The sequence below is a fragment of the Ruditapes philippinarum genome, unplaced genomic scaffold (assembly GCF_026571515.1).
Source record: "Ruditapes philippinarum isolate M1 unplaced genomic scaffold, ASM2657151v2 ctg2292_1_1_1_1, whole genome shotgun sequence".
Lineage (NCBI taxonomy): Eukaryota > Metazoa > Mollusca > Bivalvia > Venerida > Veneridae > Ruditapes > Ruditapes philippinarum.
The window spans coordinates 80,046-101,200 of record NW_026859003.1 but is presented as its reverse complement, the minus strand read 5'-3'; the positions used below and the strand labels follow the sequence as shown (position 1 = coordinate 101,200).

Below are 21,155 nucleotides of genomic sequence, written 5' to 3'. Positions count from 1 at the left end.
GGGGCCCTTGCTTTCTCCCAGGTAAAACTGGAAAGTCGCCATATGTCCTTTTATGTATATAGACTTTATTTTAGATGTGTTTAGTATCTATTTCCTGAATAGCTCAGTAGGTAGAGCGCAGGACTGATAATCTCGATTTTGTGGATTCGATACCTACTCATGCCACTATCATTAAGTAGTTTAGTATTCTAGATTGTTCACTGATAGTATATATATATATGATGAATGTTTGTGCTTCAAAGTGTGTGCTAATTTGTGATATTGTGTGATGACGACATACTGATTGTGTGCTATATTACTTTTTTGTTTGTTTGTTTTGGGTTTTACGTCACATCGACACAGTATAGGTCATATCGCGACGTTCCAGCTTTACTGGTGGAGGAAGACCGCACGAACGGGCACCTGAGTAGAACCACCGACATTCCGTAAGCTAACTGGATAGCTTCCTCACATGAAAGAATCCAAAGTCCCTGTCGGGATTCGAACCCACAGCGGTGAGGAGCAAGTGATGCTATTTTACTTACAATATCTTGAAGCTAACATAGGAATATATTAGTTTGAATTCTGTAAAACTGTGTGGAAAGTGTTTTGGATATATTGTGATATTCTGCTGTGGAGGTTGATTAAATTTGTGTCGTGGACAATTGAATTTCGAACTGCGAGTTAAACTTTAGGACATTTGTTTAATTTGAATCGTGTTTTATTGTGAGTTAAACTTTACTATCATATTTTTGTATTATTATAATTAACTGGTTTTCTTTAATTAACAAGAGCTGTCGGTAGGACAGCACGCTCGACTATTCTATGTGCTTGATAGTATGTCCTTCCAATTATGACCCTAAGTGCATGTGTAAAGTTTCAAGTAAATATCTTTGAAGACCTTTAACCTTTAACCAAAATTTCTAAGTTTCAAAGGGGCAAATAATTCTGCAAATATTGCAGGCAGAGTTGTGCAATTTTGCAAACTGATGTACATTGTTACTATAAAAAAGTATTTTAAATTTCAATTGAATATCTCAAGCAATAATTGAGATATTTGAATTTACAAAAAAACTTTAACCAAAATTTTTAAGTTCCAAAGGGGCATAATTCTGTCAATATTGTAGGCATAGTTATCCAACTTGTCAATCTGATGTACCTTGTTACTATAAATAAGTATTGTAAGTTTCAATTGAATATCTCAAGCAATAATTGAGATATCTGACTTTACAAAAAACTTTAACCAAAAGTTCTAAGTTAAAAAGGGGCATAATTCTGTCAATATTGTAGGCAGAGTTATCCAACTTGTCAATCTGATGTACCTTGTTACTATAAATGAGTATTGTAAGTTTCAATTGAATATCTCAAGTAATAATTGAGATATTTGACTTTACAAAAAAACTTTAACCAACGCAGACGCCGACGCCGACGCTGACGCCGACGCCGGGGCGACTACAATAGCTCTCATATTCTTCGAATAGTCGAGCTAAAAACTGTAAAATTTGTTGCTGTGTTATCTTCTCTGTTGTTTTTAACTCGTAGCAGTCCTTTTATGAACAGTCATTCATTTTAACGTAAAAACAAGTTACAAGAACCATGCTGAAGAGTTCTATTATTTTTCAATTATAACTGTTATTTAGAGAATCCCTATCAATGTTTATTTTGCCAGTAACCAAATTAAGACAAATAACATCATAGCATTTATAGTTCTTCTCATTGGTAACAAAAATGTGCATTTCTTCTCTACATTTAAAGCAACAACAAAACAAACGAAAATAAACAAGCAAATAAGTCAGAAGCAAAACTATGTCATGAAAAGGGGCAACAAGCATTGAAGTAGCATTTATCCTTATATACTCATTTACTGTGTTTGACCCTGCTGGATTTGTGTGCTTTGGAATCCAAAAGATATCGAAGCATAAAATGGGACTACATGTAATAGTCTGACTGTATGGATGTGAAAGCTGCTTTATGCTTATAAACAGATAGTGTTAGAAGTTAAAACTCAGACCCATCAATTATTTGAAGCAACATGCTTCTAACCCCAAAAGCAAGACTACAATAAGGCGAGGAAAAGTAAAAGTACATGTATTCAGCAATATGTTCTCGCCTTTTTACCTGTGTAGCACAATTGTGTCCCTTATGTTTGTTGGGAAAAACACTAAAACACAATGAATACACCTTTTGCTGTTTTTTTCCCCACTTCCATCATTTGGTGTGGTGTACTTTTGCAATTAGATGAAAGGGCAAATAGGCTGATAATAATAGCATTACAGTGACTTTATAACGCTTTTGTACTTTCGCATTGCCATACTTAATTAACTGTTACATTTTACAAATTAGCCATTATCTTTTACATCTTACCAGGCACGATACAAACAGAAAGCACCCCAATGCATTAGAATTGTAAACAATTCTGTTGTTGAAGGGGAAACAGGAAGTGCATCACATTACCCATAATGCAGCAGCTGTTTAGAGCTCTAAATGTACTAACATTAAAAGTTTGTATCGTATTTTAATCTCTTTTGATTTGAACAAATGTTTGACTTTTTGGAATACAAATTGATGCCAAGATCTGATATTTTAGAATGTTGAAACACACACAGGTTTTTAGGTGTGAAAATCAAAATATTAACTGCTCATGACCCCTTGTCAGAATTAATTGTTGTTAATCACATTGAAGTTGACGTATTTTTTAACAGTATAATATAGAAATACAAAAAAAACCCATAAAATTATATATTCCTATGAATTAACAAGCATTTCTATATTAAAATTGAATAAATTAGAATAAACGGTACTGAAAAATAATTTTAACTTTGTTGTTGTCTTAGTAAATGGCTTAAAAACTAAGGGATGTTTAGAAACGGTCAGTCATTGTGATATAATGATAGAAAGAATGATAAACTGTTACTTATTTGATCTCAAGGGAAGTAAAATGTTATCTATAAATGATAATATCTTATTGTAGCCTGTTAAAAGAGCATAAAATATGTGTCATGTTGGTTTTTATCAAAATTGATGTTTGTATCTTGGCCAGAGATCTACCTACCTTGCTTTCTTGGAAAACTAACTAGTAATAACCAATTTCTCCACAAGTGACCGAGTACTAATCCCACATGACCTTTTTATCAGTGTTGTGAGTAAAATGACTATTCAATTCAATATCTGAGATCAAATTTTGTAACGGTTAAATTACTTTTCGCCCGAGGAACGAACAAGCAACCTCTGGAATACTTATCTGATGCCCTCCCTGGTAAGCTAATTTGCAGACTCCCTATCTAGTTAAGAAAATGAACAAGTGCATGGAAATCCTTTGATATCATTTCCTATAGCCAGTAAATAAAAACTAAGCTATTTTTTAGATATAGAAAATGCTAAGTTTTTTCAAATACCTTTTTACTTATTTCTATTTTACATGTAGTGCACTAAGCAACAAGCAATCAACTTCGTCATTTTTCTCAAAAGCTATTTAACTACATATAAAGCATTAACAAGGTAATTTTCCAAGAATTTTACTACAACTTTAAATCACATAGAATCATAATCACCTCATTATTATATTACCAAACAGTGGCAGTTTCTCTTACAGAGGTTTGATGAGAGTGGAGATTTGTGTGCCACTTGATATAGGTTCTACACTAATAACTTGTACATGTATGCTAAATTTCTGATCATTCTTTCTCAATCCTAACAGACGTTATCAGTTAAAATGATAAAAGGTATTTCTCAACACAGCAATTTAAAGCAGCACACCTACAGATTAATTGATTTTCATGAAATATTTTAAAAGTAAAATATTGTCAAGTGAACAAAGAAAATAATTGACACATTGCAAACAGCACTTGTAGTCCATGTAAATTAACAAAATGTGGTTAAAATACGCAAAAGTTAGCATTTACTGCGTTAGTTATGCAGTAGAAATGTAAGGATAAATGCTGCAAAATCAGTCCTTAATCACACATGGCATGTAAATTATTACTTGAATGTTAAATCTTTTTAATTTTCTTAAAATCTGAAGTACATTTTTATCAAGTTTAATTTTCTTGAAATATTTTTGGCTCATCTGGAGGCATGCAGCTTTAAAAATATCAGGAATATGATTTTCACACACATGTGACTATATATTTCAAAAGATCTTTACAAAAAACAATTACATGTATTCTTCATACAAAAAAAAACAAACCAAAATATATATACTCTTCAAATAAAAAAAACAAGAGCACCGCTAGGCGGAGCATTATATGCCCGAAAGTGTTGTGTATTTTTAGTAAGGATGAAGCATTTGTAAGACATGATAATTAAATAAAGTATTACCTCCTTCAAATAGCAATCCTCCTATGAAGTTTGAATATTGTGGGCCAAATGGAAGTTAAGTTATGCTCCGGAAACTGTTTTCAGTTTTAAGGTAATAGTGACCTTTGACCTTGTGACCCCAAAATCAATAGGGGTCTTCTACCCAATATGGACAATCATCCTATGAAGTTTGAACACTGTGGGCCGAATGAAACTTAAGTTATGCTCCGGAAACTGTTTTCAGTTTTAAGGTGATCTTGACCTTTGACCTTGTGACCCCAAAATCAATAGGAGTTTTCTACACAATATGGACAATCATCCTATGAAGTTTGAATATTGTGGGCCAAATGGAACTTAAGTTCTGCTCCTGAAACTGTTTTCAGTTTTAAGGTAATAGTGACCTTGATCTTTGACCTCAAAATCAATAGGGGTCTTCTACCCAATATGGACAATCATCCTATGAAGTTTGAACACTGTGGGCCAAATGGAACTTTAGTTATGCTCCGGAAACTGTTTTCAGTTTTAAGGTAATAGTGACCTTGATCTTTGACCTCAAAATCAATAGGGGTCTTCTACCCAATATGGACAATCATCCTATGAAGTTTGAACACTGTGGGCCAAATGGAACTTTAGTTATGCTCCGGAAACTGTTTTCAGTTTTAAGGTAATAGTGACCTTGACCTTTGACCTTGTGACCCCAAAATCAATAGGGGTCTTCTACCCAATATGGACAATCATCATATGAAGTTTGAATATTGTGGGCCAAATGGAACTTAAGTTATGCTCCGGAAACCAAATTGCTAACGGACGGACGGACGTACGGAGGGACGGAGGGGTTTGGTCTATTGTTCTCATAACAATAGATGTCTTTGATGTCATTCATTCCGTTTCTCTTGTGGGGTTATTTTCTGCATTGTGGGGTTAAAAAGAACAAAAGAAATAACAAAAGAAAACCCCATAATGTAGCTCTGGTAAGAACCATAATGTAGCTCTGGTTTGTACGGACAGACAGACGGACGGACGCCAGGGGGTATAACATAATATGCCCGAAATTCTTTCGGGCATATTACAATAACACACCAACAACAACAACAAAAGAACACTAAAAGAAAAACCAAAGGTAAAAAAATATTCATCATTGGATTTAGAGTGATGAATGTATAAATTAATATCCTTCAAAAATGTTTCATTATCTTAAATAATGTACATATATTATGATAATAATCGTAAGAGAACAGCTGAGATCATTGGTATATTCGCTGCCATTTTTGCTTTTCACAAAGTAAACAATTTTTAAAATGTTGTGAGAATTGACATGAATCTGGAGGTATGATTCTAAAATACCATTTTATAATGCATTTTTTTTTTGTAATATACAAAAGAACAGAGTGTGTTTCTTAAATACCATTTCTATACTGCATATTTGAAATATACAAACGGAAAGAGTGTAAAATATAATATAATATATATAATATTTAGTACTATTTAAGCTGGTGAGATTATTTAGTACTGTACAACCTAGTGCTAATATTTAGTACTATACAACCAGGTGATAATATTTAGTACTGTACAACCAGTAATGTATTTTTTGTGTAAAGCAGTGTAAACATTCCAATTTGTACTCATTAACAATTCATCTGGAACTTGATACTAGTATTCTATCAATAATATGCTAATATCGGCCCAATTACAATTGCATACCCAATAGTCATGATAGACACAAATTCTCTGGCTCAAATTCTTGAGCTTTAACTTTAACCTTGACCTGAATATGGACTAAGTGGGATTATTAACCAACCTAAGTATTAATATTTCTTAAGACATCATGCAAACAAAAATTCAAACCAAATATATAGAAGTTTTCTAGCAAATCTAAAATTTAAGAGCGCACACATATTTGTAAAATCAAACCTTTGACCTTTATTTTCAGACCTTGACCCTTTACATGTACCTCCAATGATGTGGTTTTACCCATGATTTATTTCAATAAGATAAATGTTTAACCCATATATCAATTATATTGCTTAAATAATTCTAAAAGATGTACAGCAGAAACAAACAAAAAATGCTGGTTTAAACCTTAAACCTTTGACATTGATGTACAAGTTGGACATCTTAAATTTGGGTGTAGCATTGTGTTTCAATGGGATGAACATTTGGCCAAAGTATAATGAATATCCTTCAAGGGCCTCAAAATGTAGAGCAGATACAAAATATAAGAATAATGAAACCACAATAGGAATTATAAAGTATATGCAAATATAAATAGAAAAAGATTTCTCTTTCAATTCACACAGCCGTATCTATCTTTTACATAAGTTTTGTCATTACAAAACAATTCACGAACATCAATCTAAAGTTTATCATATATAATATACAATTTAGTTATTTTCTGGATTTTTTCACTTAAATTGAAATTTTCAAAATCAGATGAGAATTTACTTTAACTAGGTGATATTCTACAGAGGAGTTTCATCAGAAAATGACCAGATCTCTCACAAACAGACTCTGTATCCCGAGTAAATTCAGCTTCTACTCTATGCCTAGTTTCTTACACAAGTCAGAAAATAGTTTTTGTTGTACATCTTTATCCTGCTCTCTAAGACTTAATTTAAAATGACCTAATTCATAGTTATGACCAATAGTCTGAAGAATATCCTTTATTGGTGTAACATAAGAGACCTTCAATTTTTTATCATTACCTGTAAGAATACCCACTGCCGTCAATTTGCCTGTTTCTTTGTTAACTTGAAACACAGCAGCCCCAGAATCACCCTTTTTTGAAAAAGGGATCTCATAAGATTCCCATTTTACCACAGACTGGTTTTTAAGTAATAATTGAGGTTTAGGTCTGTTAAATAATCTTTTAAATCTATCCATAATATTTTCGACTGATTGGTAATCAACTTCAAATGTAAAATCTGTTTGTATTATATTTCCCATAGCTAGACCAGTAACTGCTCCCAGAATGTAAACTTCTGATTCTATTTCCATATACTCCCCTATATTCCCTTCGAAATACAAATGGTCCGGAAAGTCATGGCATTTCCATTGACAATATAGATGACCAATAGGAGGAATGATACTACCATCTATTACAGGAGTATCTGAATCTGTACCTTCTTTATTAAAATCAGTATCTAAAGAAAATGGCCTTGTACTTGTATCAAACTGAGGGCAGTCTGAACCTGTGGCACCCATCACAGGTGTATCAGACTGAGAGCAAACGGAACCTGTACCATATGCATCTCGTAGTGAAGGAAGTGGAACAAGACCATGATGGCCAGTAGGAATAGGAAAATCGTTTGATTGAAAGTAAGGCACAGAACTAGTGTCAACAAAAACAATTTCGACTCCAGCAGACTGGTCATCTCCTTCTGAATACACCCCTTGTCTAATGACAGCACTCCCAATTCCTTCAATATGACACTGATTTTTTAAACTTACAAATATTTTTTGATTTTTTTTCATTTTATTGAATATTGATACATCTAACAAAATATGTGAACTTGTCATAAGGTTCATGGCCCCATCTTTATAAAATATATATCCTAAACTTCCCACACCACCATATTCACTAATGATCTTCTGACCCAATAAATATTTATTTTCTAGGTAATACATAACACAAAAGTGATCTGCAGATTTCTTTCTCCTAATTGCAGTAATACCAATTTGGTTGAGAAACCTTTCCCATTCACCCATTTTAATATTAATCTTAGATAACATTAGAAATTTACAGCAATATTGATCCAAATTTAAAGATTTTGCATAGCTTACTAAATTTTGTTTCTCAAGGAAGAAAGAGAACTTTCTGTCTTTTTTGAATTTTTCTAGCTCCTGGAGGTCTTCTGGAACATTTATGCTATTAATGTCCTCTTTAAGTTCCTTCAGCTCTTTGCTGATAGGATCATTTGCTTGAAACCTGTCATGTTTACCATCATAATGGGGCATTGACAAAGCAGACCAGAAAGAGTCAAAGTCTGGCAAAAGACTGTAAATGTCGGACAACAGGTCATCATGTCTCTTATCTTTCAAACTGTTGACCAGACATAACCAGTGGATATCACTTGCCAGAAGGTGGTCAATGCGAGTAACTATGTCCCTAAGAGTAACATCATTTGGTGGAACTTCTTTTTTCACTTTGAGATTATATGATACATTTGCAAAGTAAGTATAAAGTTTTCTCTCCGCTTGCAGCTCATCTTTAACCATAACTTGATTGTCACCTGTATCAATCAAAGAGAGCAATACTCTCCAGTTGCCACCCAACAATTTGTTCACTGTCTGTAAATCATGTTTTGATGGAATTATAAGATCATCATCTAATCTTGGAGTCTGAAAATAATATTTTATTAAAGGTTTAGACTAACTTCGGTAATTTTTCTAGGACATTGGACAAGACAAATTCAAAAAATATTTTTCAAAGTGTGCTGAATTCAATATCTGATGTTTAAAATAATGTGATGTTATCAAACAAAGAAGATATAAGAGCTGTTGAACTATGCTAAGAGAGTGGTAGTTGAGCAGCATTGAAATAATCAATGTATCCACAAGTATCAATTTACAATAATAGACAATTAAAGCATGTTTGATCTGATGATGAACCATTAAGCCTAATCCTAGGCCCCATGTAAAGGTTTGGCTGGATAATGATTGACATAACTATTTTACACAAGATCCTTGAAGAAAAGAAGTTTAGATCTTCATATCATTAAACATTTAAACCAAGTAATACTCTACCTTAAGGTTACTTGCTTCCAGTGGAATTTGATGAACATAAAGTGATGGTGGCTCCCTCACCTGCAAAAACAGAAATCATATCCATAAACTAGAAATGTGTCCATGAACACGGGTGCCCCAAAACTCCACTGTTTTGTCAATCTTATGACTTAAGGTCAAATATTTTTTAGACTACATGTGCATAAAGTTGAAAACTAAAAATCGTTTACTAAGTCAATGGCAAGAACTTATAAATCCACAAGCAAACCCCAGGTTGCATAAGTACATGGCTGAGCAACATTCTTGTAAACTTTGAGACCTACAGGTCAAATATTTTTTGAGTTATGCATGAACAAGTTGAAAATTGCAAATTTATACTAAGTCAAGGACAATAACAAAACTGAAAAAAATCCACATGCAAAACCCCAAGTGCATAGCTAATAAGTGATCTTTATTCCTGTAAAGTTGGTTGATTCTAACTCGAGGAACAAATAACACACATAATGGAACGGTCTTCAGGAATTCAAGGGCAATAAATCTGACAAAACAGAATAAATCCACAAGTGAAACCCCAGGTGCACAACTTTACATGCTGAGCAACGTTCCTGTAAAGTTTAATGACACTAGATCAAATACTTTTTGAGTAACATGCGACACAAGTTGAAAATTTTTACGATGTCAACATATCCACATGAAAATACCCAGGTGCACAACTACACATGCTGATCAACATTCCTGTAAAGTTTTATGACTCTAGGTCAAATACTTTTTGAGCTACATGTGACACAAGTTGAAAATTGCAAATATTTACTAAGTCAAGGGCAATAAATATAATAAAACAGAATAAATTCACAAGCGAAAACCCAGGTGCACAACTACACATGCTGAGTAACTTTCCTGTTAGGTTTTAGGTCAAACACTTTTTGAGATATGTGCGACAAAAGTTGAAAATTGCAAATTTTTTCTAAGTCAAGGGCAATAACTCTTAAAATACTAAATATATCCACACGAAAGTACCCAGGTGCACAACTACACATGCTGATCAACATTTCTATCAAGTTCCCTGACTCTAGGTCAAATACTTTTTGAGCTACGTGCGACAAAAAGAGAACGGACGGACAGACAAGGGTAAATATAAATGCCTATTATATCAAAAATGTGTGAAATAATAATTTGTTTGTCCCGTAATCTGATAGACATTACATTGAGTTTATGGACAATTGTACAGATCCAATAGCTTGCTGTACATTCAACCTCGTTTTCTTACATTATAAAAAAAAACAGACAACAATTTAAACGGCTAAAGATATGACTGGTGATGACAAATTTCTTAAATATTTTATGATAATCTGAGGATGATATCTTTTATGAATCGATTGAAAAATCTGACAGATATGGAAATATATTTTTAGTGAATGTTTTGAATATAATGTTTGCCAGTAAATCGAACATGATGAACATTCATGATAATAAAAATCAAGGTCAGATCATATTGATTTAGTGATACCTTTTATTTCTGTTAAAATATGTCAGGCATTTATATGATTTTTATTGCCTTTTTTTAATTTGGTAGGACAAAAATATATAATATCCCGTTCTTACATGTATTTGTACATCATACCACAGACTTTAGCTTAGTTTTTCGTTATTTTAATTAATCAATTTATATTTAAAGGAATTTCATACATGATTACACAGGCAGCTTGACACTGATATAATATAATAATGATGATGATAATAATAAACTTCAAAAGTGAAACAAATAAATTATTCCTCTAGCGGTTCTAACGTTATATGCGTTCCCAGTATCCCCACAGAGTGCCTCAAATTTACCAATAGTCATGTGACATCTGAGACAGATACCAGACGGACAGTATATCACATTAAGATTTGAAGAAATTACTGCTATAAAATGATATTAATCAGCAGTTTTTTAATTGGTCAGATGTCACTGGGTCATAAAAAGTTGTTAAAGTATGTTACCGCATCTTGTGACCCCCTTTGGTGTGATATTTGCGTGTTATGCAATAATTTAGGGTGAAATGCAGGGAGAGAGAACAGCCGATTTATGACACTTTGTTTGATGCCGTCAGACTAACTTTGAATCGGCATAACTTTTTTAATAATCAAGCAATTTACATGCAGTTTAAAGCACTTGAAAGGGAATTCATTTATGGAGGGAACCGTGTCAGGGATTTTTGTTAGCTAAATCAGTGACTTAATTACATACATGTGACATCCCGGCGGGATTTAAAAAAATCCCGATATTTCAACACTGATCCCGATTCCCGATATTACAGCTTGAATTCCCGATATTTAAAAAAAATCAACATAAAAAAAATTAAACACAGCACCTGTATCTAAAATGTAAACCGTGCCTCCGGGCATTGATTGTTATCTGTCCATATCCTAAATTATAGCGGATTAAATGTTGAGTCGCTAATTGACAGCAAGGTGACGTAATAAACAGTTCCAATACCCAAAGTTATTCTCACATGTTTAACTTATCACGTGTCGTGTGTCAGTCAATTGACCTCTTTTGTAATTTGGCAGTAGGTATTACACGCTACGTCATCAAAACTACATTGTAAATTTACATGTATGAATTCGGCTCAACCTTTGATTTTCTTTGATTAGTGCCGCACTGATAAAGATAAAAGGGGAGCAGAATCATTTAAAGTGGATCATTCAAAACCTGTTTGAGATGTCTAATTAACCTATTTTTAGTGAGTGGGTATTTTTTTGTTTTGTTTAGGAATTACGCAATCATCGAGGCAAAAATGTGGATTTAATAACAGAATGATTCTTGCATTTATTTTGAGTCTTTTACTTATGTTACGTTATTTAACTGTCATAGTCTTATGTTTATGAATAGTTGTTGCACGTTTTCAAATAGCTTGTGTTTAATTATTGAATGACTGAAAAGACATTATATATAATTCTTCAAACTGAAAATAATGAAATGTGAAAGTGCGACTGTTTTAGAAATAGCCAGTATGACTACACTTCTTTATTTATCTATTTATTTATTTTTCTGGTGAAATAAATTAATATTGATCAACAAAAAAATCATAAAAAGTATTATCATTTAATGATTTTGAGGGTAATATAGATTCTTTGAACCAAATGTGCCAAACAGGCACTGATATTCGAGTCGATAAAAAATCCAGTTTTGAGCCTCAAAATCCAGCTGAAAATCCAGATTTGGCCCATTTCATTTGTCACATGTATGTAATTATCTTTAATTACGTTATATGTATGGTTAAAAAAGTCGCATGAAATGTTTAATGTTAAGTAATATTTTTTTTATAAAAGATAAATAATCTGAGACAACCTTCCCTATATTCCAAATGTTTGAGGACCAAAAAATAAACAAGAGCCGGTTGAACCGGGTGATGCTCCCCGAATAGGTTTTGGACACAGGAAGGTATACCTCTTGTTGTGTCAGAGTTATGTCACAGACAAAGTTCAAAGTGTAAAAACAACCCAAATATTGTGCATGACACATTGTCTAAATATGGTGATCATTTTTGTGAAATAGTTGTAAAATCCGATTTCAAATAACAAAGTTATGCACCTGACATTATTTTGCTGCAAGGTCATGCTGTGACCTTGACCTTCAACGAAGTGACCTAAATGTTGCATGCGACTCGTCGATTCAATATGGTGATCATCTCTGTGAAATAGTTGTTAAATCTGACTTCCAGTAACAAAGTTATGGGCCGGCCACGATTTTGCTGCCAGGTCATACCGTGACCTTGACCTTCAAGGTAGCGACCCAAATGTTGCGCGCGACACAATGTCTCATTGTGGTGATCATTTCTGTGAAATAGTTTGTAAAATCCGACTTCAAATAATGAAGTTAATGTGCCGGACACAATTTTTGCTTTCAAGGTCATGCTGTGACCTTGACCTTCAAGGTAAGCGACTTAAATGTTGCGCATGACACGTCATCTTAAATATGATCATTTCTGTGAAATACTTTTTAAATCTAACTTCAAATATAGGAAAGTTATGGGCCGGACACGATTTTGCTGCCGAAGGTCATGTTGTGACCTTGACCTTCAAGGAAGCGACCCACATGTTGCACGCGACACATCGTCTCAATATGGTTGATCATTTCTGTGGGAATATTTTTTAAATCCGACTTCAAATAACAAAGTTATAGACCGGACCCGGATTTTGCTGCAAGGTCATTGCTGTGACCTTGACCTTCAAGGTAGCGACCCAAATGTTGTGCGCGACACGTCATCTCAATATGGTGATCATTTCTGTGAAATAATTTTAAAATCCGACTTCAAATAACAAAGTTATGGGCCGGACACAAATTCGGGAAGTACGTACGTACGGACGGACTGACGGACGGACAGACGGACGGACGGACAACCCGACGACTATATGCTCCCCCGAAATTTTTCGGGGAGCATAAAAATGACTTTGATAGGACGATTTAAAATAATAGTATTTTTGTCCAAAATTTATTATTTATAAAGGCATTTTTTACAAATAAGTTATTTTTATGAAGATCAAAGACATTTAATGCATAAGATATAACAATTGTTACTAAAATAAGTTGGTTTAAATGACATTTATGGTAGTACCACGGAAAGTGTCTGATATACTATTCTTATCCTTAAGTAAAATATTTTAATCACAGAAATTTATTGAAATCTATGAAATTCTCACTGAATATGTCTAATTAGAATAAAAGGATGAATTAAACTATGTATGGGAAGCTGTGTTTCCTATTAGTTACAGGTTAAGTAAAGTAAGGCTTTTCTTAAAATAACTGCCAATTTTTTAATGACACTATAGTTATTACATTCATATTGTGACCAACTATTATAAGTAACATAACAAATCTACTTTGTGTGAAGTCAAAACCTGTTTATCTATAATTTACAAAGAAACTGTGTAGCAATAATAAATATTTTCTAATATCAAATTTTAGCATACTAGTATATCTTTAAGTAACCCTAAAGCTGGACATTTTTTGACCCTATAGATGTGTGATTTATGTTACTTTATTTGTAAAGGACCACAAAACAAAACACGAGGGCCATAATGGCTCTGAGTCGCTCACCAGAAACAACTGCTTTAATCAGTGTTGGAAATTATCCATTGTCAATATTTTCTTATATTAAATTTGAGCATAGAATATGTTTAAACAATAATTTGAAGAAATGCCATGACCTTTGGCATTTAAGCTTAAGCTTAAATGAGGCCAATCAAATTAATATGGGTAAACTTGATAAAAGACTACCTAAGAATGCTACAAAGGTTGGTGATCATCTATCAATTATTTCAGTAGGAAATAGTGTTCAAAGGTTTTTCTATTTTTAGCCTTAGTGGCCCCTAAAAGGGGCAAATCAAATTAAGATGAGCAAACTTGATAAAAGAGTATCTAAGAATGCTACAGACAAAGTTTGGTGATCATCCATCAATTAGTTCTGTAGAAGAAGATGTCTAAAGGATTTTCTATTTTTAGCTCTAGTGATCCCTAAAAGGGGCCAATCAAATAAATATGAGCAAACTTGCTAAAAGGGTACCCAAGGATGCTACAGACAAAGTTTGGTGATCATCCATCGATCAGTTCTCTAGAAATAGACATTTAAAGGTTTTTCTATTTTTAGCTTTAGCGGCCCCTAAAAGGGGCTTATTAAATAAATATGAGCAAACTTAATAAAAAACTACCCAAGAATGCTGCAAACAAAGTTTGGTGATCCTCCATCAATTACTTCTGTAGTAGACGATGTTTAAAGGTTTTTCTAATTTTAGCTCTGTTGACCCCTAAAAGGGGCCAATTGAAATGACATGAGCAAATTCATGTGTGACTGTCACAAGGATGCTACAGACCAAATTTGAAGTAAATCTGCCAAGCAGTTTCAGAGAAGAAGACGATTGTTGACGCATGACAACGGACGCCAGAGCATCCCCCTTTGATACTAATAGCTCACCCTGAACCTTCGGTTCTAGTGAGCTAAAAAATTGCTACATGACAAAAATTAAGCTCCGGGCAGTATAATTTCATACAAAAAGACATGTGTTTAAATTTAAGATATGCACTTTAACGGCCGGTTTAATGTTTTGTTATTACAGGTTCTAGTGACCTTTCAGACCTGAAAATGGATGCCGTTGGTAGAACTCATCAAGATGAATCTTATTCAATACATTTTCCTTAAATGTACACTTTATATTTTGTATTACATATTTCTAGTGACCTCTGGGCAGTTTCACACACCAAGCCTTATATGTGTGCCCCTATTTAAGTCTATATAAATCCCTATTTAAGTTTATATAAATCAAGTGACCTACAAGAGCAACCGCAAGATTATTGTGTTGTAATTTCAGCTTATGGAAATTATTCTTGCATTATTATAAAAACCTTTACCAGGACTTCACAAATGAGATATTTATTATTCAGTCAAATTACATGTTAGAGTTATAGCATGATTGTGTGAAGTTTCAAGTAAATATCTTTAGTGGTTATCCAGACACAGATGCCCAGGAGAGTAGAATAGAAAACTCAAAGTTAATTATACTTTACCTTGCTATTACTTGGAACTATGCGATTTGCACAATCATCAGGTGATTCTTTATTTTGAACCTGTGAAAATAAAAATCATATCAATATTGAAAGATTTGCCAATGGTCTTAATAAAACATGAGCAATAGTGACCCTAAAACCCATTCCCCTGAGAATGGGTGTAAAACCCTCAATTGAGATCCAATGCAAGAAAAGATGATTGACCCCAGCGGCATGATTAATAAATTACTTTTCACTAGGAAAGGCAATACACCAAATACGTATTATTTTTGTTCTGAGAATTGAAATTTTCCACAAGATTTAAAGGTGTTTTCCGAAACAAGTCTAAATAATCTAAATAACTCAAGAATGGGTTTACTTTTGACTCCCAGTGGCATGATTTATGTAACATTTGCAGGAGACAGCAATGTTAAATATCTGAACTGTTTCAGCATGTCAAATAAAAGACAATGTGCAGATGTGTCTAATGTTCAAATACAAAGGCCATAGTATAACAAGAATTTGTAACAGAGTTACCAACGTCCCCCCCCCCCCTTTTCAGTCCCCAAAAATCCATGATCAATGCTAAAGATCGCAAAATGCAACAAATAAATTTTTAAAAAAATAAAACAGAAAACAGAATTTAACAAGGGCGAAAGTGCTTTTTTTTTAGTAAGGATGAAGCATTTGTAAGACATTACATAAATTAAATAAAGTATTACCTCCTTCAAATAGCAAACCTCCAATAAAGTTTGAATATTGTGGGCCAAATGGAACTTAAGTTATACTCTGGAAACTGTTTTCAGTTTTGAGGTTATAGTGACCTTGAACTTTGACCTTGTGACCAAAAAATCAATAGGGGTCTTCTACCCAATATGGACAATCATACCATGAAATTTGAACACTATGGGCCAAATAGAAATTAAGTTGTGTTCTGGAAACTGTTTTCAGTTGAAACTGTTTTCAGTTTTAAAGTAATAGTGACCTTGACCTTTGACCTTGTGACCCCAAAATCAATAGGGGTCTTCTACCTTTTATTGACAATCATCCTATGAAGTTTGAATATTGTGGGCCACATGGAACTTAAGTTATGCTCCGTAAACTGTTTTCCAGTTTAAAGGTAATAGTGACCTTTGACCTTTGACCTTGTGACCCTGAAAATCAATAGGGGGTATTCTACCCAATAATGGACAATCATCCTATGAAGTTTTAATATTGTGGCCCATATGGAACTTTTAAGTTATGCTCCCCGGAAAAAACTGTTTTTTCAGTTTTAAAGTAGTGACCTTGACCTTGACCTCGTGAACCCAAAAATCAATAGGGGCCTCCTATTCCAATATGGACAATCATTCCATGAAGTTTGAATTTTGTGGGCCAAGTAGACCTTAAATTATGCTCCGGAATCTGTTTTCAGTTTAAAAGTAATAGTGACCTTGAACTTTGACTTTGTGACCCCAAAATCTATAGGGGTTTTCAACCTAATATGGACAATCATCCTTTGAAGTTTGGACACTGTGGGCCAAATGGATCTTAAGGAAACTGTTTTCAGTTTTAAGGTAATATTGACCTTGACCTTTGACCTTGTGACCCAAAAATCAATAGGGGTCTTGTACCCAATATGGAAAATCATCCTATGAAGTTTGAATATTGTGGGCCACATGGAACTTAAGTTATGCTCGGGAAACTGTTTTTTCAGTTATTAAGTAATAATGACCTTGACCTTTAACCTTGTGACCCCAAAATCAATAGGGGTCTTCTACCCAATATGGACAATCATCCTTTGAAGTTTGAACACTGTGAATCAAACTGAACTTAAGTTAGCTCCGGAAACTGTTTTCAGTTTTAAGGTGATAGTGACCTTGACCTTTGACCTCGTGACCCCAAAATCCATAGGAGTGTTCTACCCAATATGGACAATCATCCTATGAAGTTTGAATATTGTGGACCAAATGGAACTTAAGTAATGCTCCGGAAACCAAATTGCTAACGGACAGACGGACGGACAGATGTTCTAACAGGAGGTTAATTATGTGGCTACTCTATTGTTCTCTCTATTGTTCTTTTTAGCCACACAAAAGAAAACAGCCACATAAAAGCATTACAGAATGAATGATATCAATGAGAAAGAACAGTTACCTATTGTCCCTCTAGCCACATAATTACTGGACAGACAGACGGACGCCAGGGGGTATAACATAATATGCCCGAAATTCTTTTGGGCATATAAAAATCCATCATGTTAAGCTTTGACCTCTAAGAGTGACCTTGGAGGTAGGGGTGCAGGTGTTGTGCATGACATATCATCATTCTTATTATTGTAACTAATTGTGACAAGTATTTTCAAAATCCCTTGAACTATGAAGAAGTTATAGATCAGACATAAAATATACATTATAACAGGCTATGTTAATCTTTGACCTTTAAGTGTGACCTTGGAGGTAGGGACCAATGTTTTGCGCCTGACATATCGTCTTATTATTGTGAATATTTGTTCAAAGTATTTTTAAAATACCTTTATCTATGAAAAAGTTATGGACTAAACACAATATAAACCCTGTAACAAACTATGCTAATCTTTGATCTCTAAGTGTGACCTTGACCTTGGAGGTAGGGCTGCAAGTGTTGTACTTGACATATCATCTTATTATTGTGACTTTTTGTGCCAAGTTATTTCAAAATCCCTTAACTATGAAGAAGTTCTAGATCAGACACAAAATATACCCTATAACAGACTATGTTAATTTTGACCTCTACGTGTGACCGTGACCTTGGAGGTAGGGATGCAGGTGTTGCGCATGACACATTGTCTTATCATAGTGACTATTTGTGCCAAGTATTTTCAAAACCCTTCGATCTTTGAAAAAGTTATTGACCGGACACAAATATACCCTGTAACAGACTATGTTAATCTTTGACCACCAAGTGTGACCTTGACCTTGGAGGTAGGTGACCGGTTTTAGGCATGACACATCGTCTCATTATTGTGAACAATTGTGGCAAGTATTTTCAAAATACCTTCAAAGATAAGAAAGTTATGGACTGGACAGGACATATACCCTCAAATAGGAAATGTTGACCTTGAATGAGCAAGTACGACCTTGACTCTTGAGGTAAGGGTCTGGTTGTTGCGCATGACACATCGTCTTATTATAACAAATATTAATTTTGTGCCACGTTATTTCAAATTCCTTTGATAAATGACAAAGTTATGGACCGGACACGAAAGTGTGACGGACGGATGGACGGACATGCCAAGATTTGGGGTTTATGTGCTTTTTCTTTGATCTTTATGTGGTATTTTCCCCATAAACCAGTAAAATAACCACATAAACCAATCAATTTATGGGATTTCCTTCTTTTTTTAACTAAAATTGTGTGCGGAAAGACCATTGGATGTTTGCCCGGATGGACAGACGGACGGAGCCTATTTCTATTTTCCCCTTTTTTCTTCGAAAAGGCGGGGGACAAAAAAAGGGCATAATTCTGTCAAAATGCTTGATACAGTTACCTCCTCCTGTCTACAAGTTGGGATCATGATGGTGAACAAGTGTGCAAAGTTTCAAAGCCATATGTCAATGAACTTTGAAAATATTTGAGGTATTACAAAAACTTTAACATAAGTAGTTAAGCAGACACTGACGCCTACGCTCAGGTGACTACAACAGCTCTACTTATTCTTATCGAATAGTCAAGCTAAAAATGAATAAACGGCAATAATTCCAAAATTAGGCAAAATAAGGCCTGTACAGTTCGTTTGCACTGCACATTCACCCAATGAGATCGATCTTAAAGGGGATATCTCTTGTAGTTTCACAGTTATGTCCGGACAAAGTTCAAAGTGTAAAAATAAACAAAGGGTAATCACTCCAAAATTAGGTTAGGCAGAGTTACGGTTCTTTTGCAATGCACTTCTAATCAATGAGATCTATCTTCCTACAAAATTTAAAGTTGATATCTCTTGTACATTGTAAGTTATCTCCCAGACAAAAAAACTACAATGGACCAACTGACCAACCAACCAACCACCAGCTGACTCCAGTATACCCCCACAAACTTTGTTTGTCTGGGTTATAAAAATACAAATAATGTTCATGAAACAGTTCTGTATCTAGGATATTAACCAAAGAATTTTATACACAAAGGGCCTTATTTTATTCAAAATCCATGCCAGAGTTATGTGTCTTGGAAAAAGATCAAGAATTGCATTTTTAGGTTTCAAGAGAATACAAACAGTAGTGTTATGAAAGATGAATTTTGTGAACAAACCTTAAATCAAAAATTTTCTAAACTCACAAAAGCCATAAATCAGTCAAAATCCATGCAAGAGTTATGGGCCTGGACAGTTACATCCTATTATGCTATTAAAAAAGGGTGTGAAGTTACAAGATGTTGCATTCAAAACTGTAACCAAAGTATTACACTGATGCCTGGGTGAGTAGGATAGCTCTACTATTCTAATTTCTTTGAATGGCTGAGCTAAAAACAACAAAAGCATCTTACCTCATCTGCATCTTCAATGTCAATGGCTGAATTATCCGGGATTCCTCCATCTTCATTTGTAGTACTTCTTGATACCTGCAAAAAATGTTATGAATGATAAAATAAATCAAAATATTGTAAAATATATGTATAAAATAGTCTAATAAACAGTTTCTAAATTGCTTACCTAAGATGTATTGGAAGATCATGCAGAAGTAGGTCATTTGGTCACATTGAGGTCAGGCCTTTTTTCAAATAGTGTCATGATTCATATAACTTTAATAGGGAGCAACTAGGGAATGCTAAATGAACTTTTGGGCACAACTCAACATGGTATCAAGTTGTATTGAATTCAAAACATTAGTTTTTAGCTCGACTTTTTTTTTTTGAAAAAAAAAAATTGAGGTATTGCTATAGTCAGGTCGGCGTTGCCGTTGCCGTTGCCGTCCGAAAACTTGTACCTGGATCATAACTTTTTTATTTCTTTGTGTATTGTCTTCATACTTGGCCACAACAACCCTTGGGACAAGACCTTTCAGTAGACCACACTAACCTTGACCTTCATCCATAAATGACCTTGACCTTCAAGGTTAAAAGTCCAATTTTTGCTTGTTCATGCTGTTATTGGCTGTAACTTTGTTATTTTTGAATGGATTGTCTTCAAACTTGAACATAATAATCTTTAAGATTATCCCTTAAAAATAACCAGCCAGACCTTGACCTTCACTCATAAATGACCTTGACTTTGAAGGTCAAATTATTGAAATTTTCATTTTTTTTGGCTTTTATTGGCTGTAAGTTTGTTATTTTTGAATGGATTGTCCTGAAACTTGAACATAATAATCTTCAAAGATTACTGTTAAAGATATACCGAAAGACCTTGACCTTCACTCATTAATGACATTGTCTTTGAAGGTCAAATTATTGAAATTTTCATTGTTTTGGCGGTAACTGACTGTAACTTTGCTATTATTGAAGGGATCAACTTCATATTATAAGAGAACATTCGTAAGGACCAGACCTTGTTGTTTATCAAACCCAACTTTGCTTGGGCTCTTAAATGACCTTGACCTTGAAGGTTAAATTACTGAATTTTCTCAGATTTGTGCATTAAATGACCATATTTAAATATTTATTATATATATATTTACAA

The 21,155-nt window shown here is 33.9% G+C and overlaps 1 protein-coding gene across 1 annotated transcript in view; it reads right to left on the bottom strand.

Moving 5' to 3' along the window:
- Positions 1 to 4,243: 4,243 nt before the first annotated feature.
- Positions 4,244 to 21,155, bottom strand: part of LOC132754890 (uncharacterized) — a 33,868-nt gene continuing 16,956 nt past the window's right edge. Inside the window, exons 4-6 of the mRNA XM_060745638.1 lie at positions 15,545 to 15,604; positions 9,019 to 9,078; positions 4,244 to 8,613 (exon numbers count right to left, since the gene is read on the bottom strand). Of these exons, the coding sequence (XP_060601621.1) occupies positions 6,808 to 8,613; positions 9,019 to 9,078; positions 15,545 to 15,604 (1,926 nt within the window). The 3' untranslated portion in view covers positions 4,244 to 6,807. The remainder of the gene's footprint in view (positions 8,614 to 9,018; positions 9,079 to 15,544; positions 15,605 to 21,155) is intronic.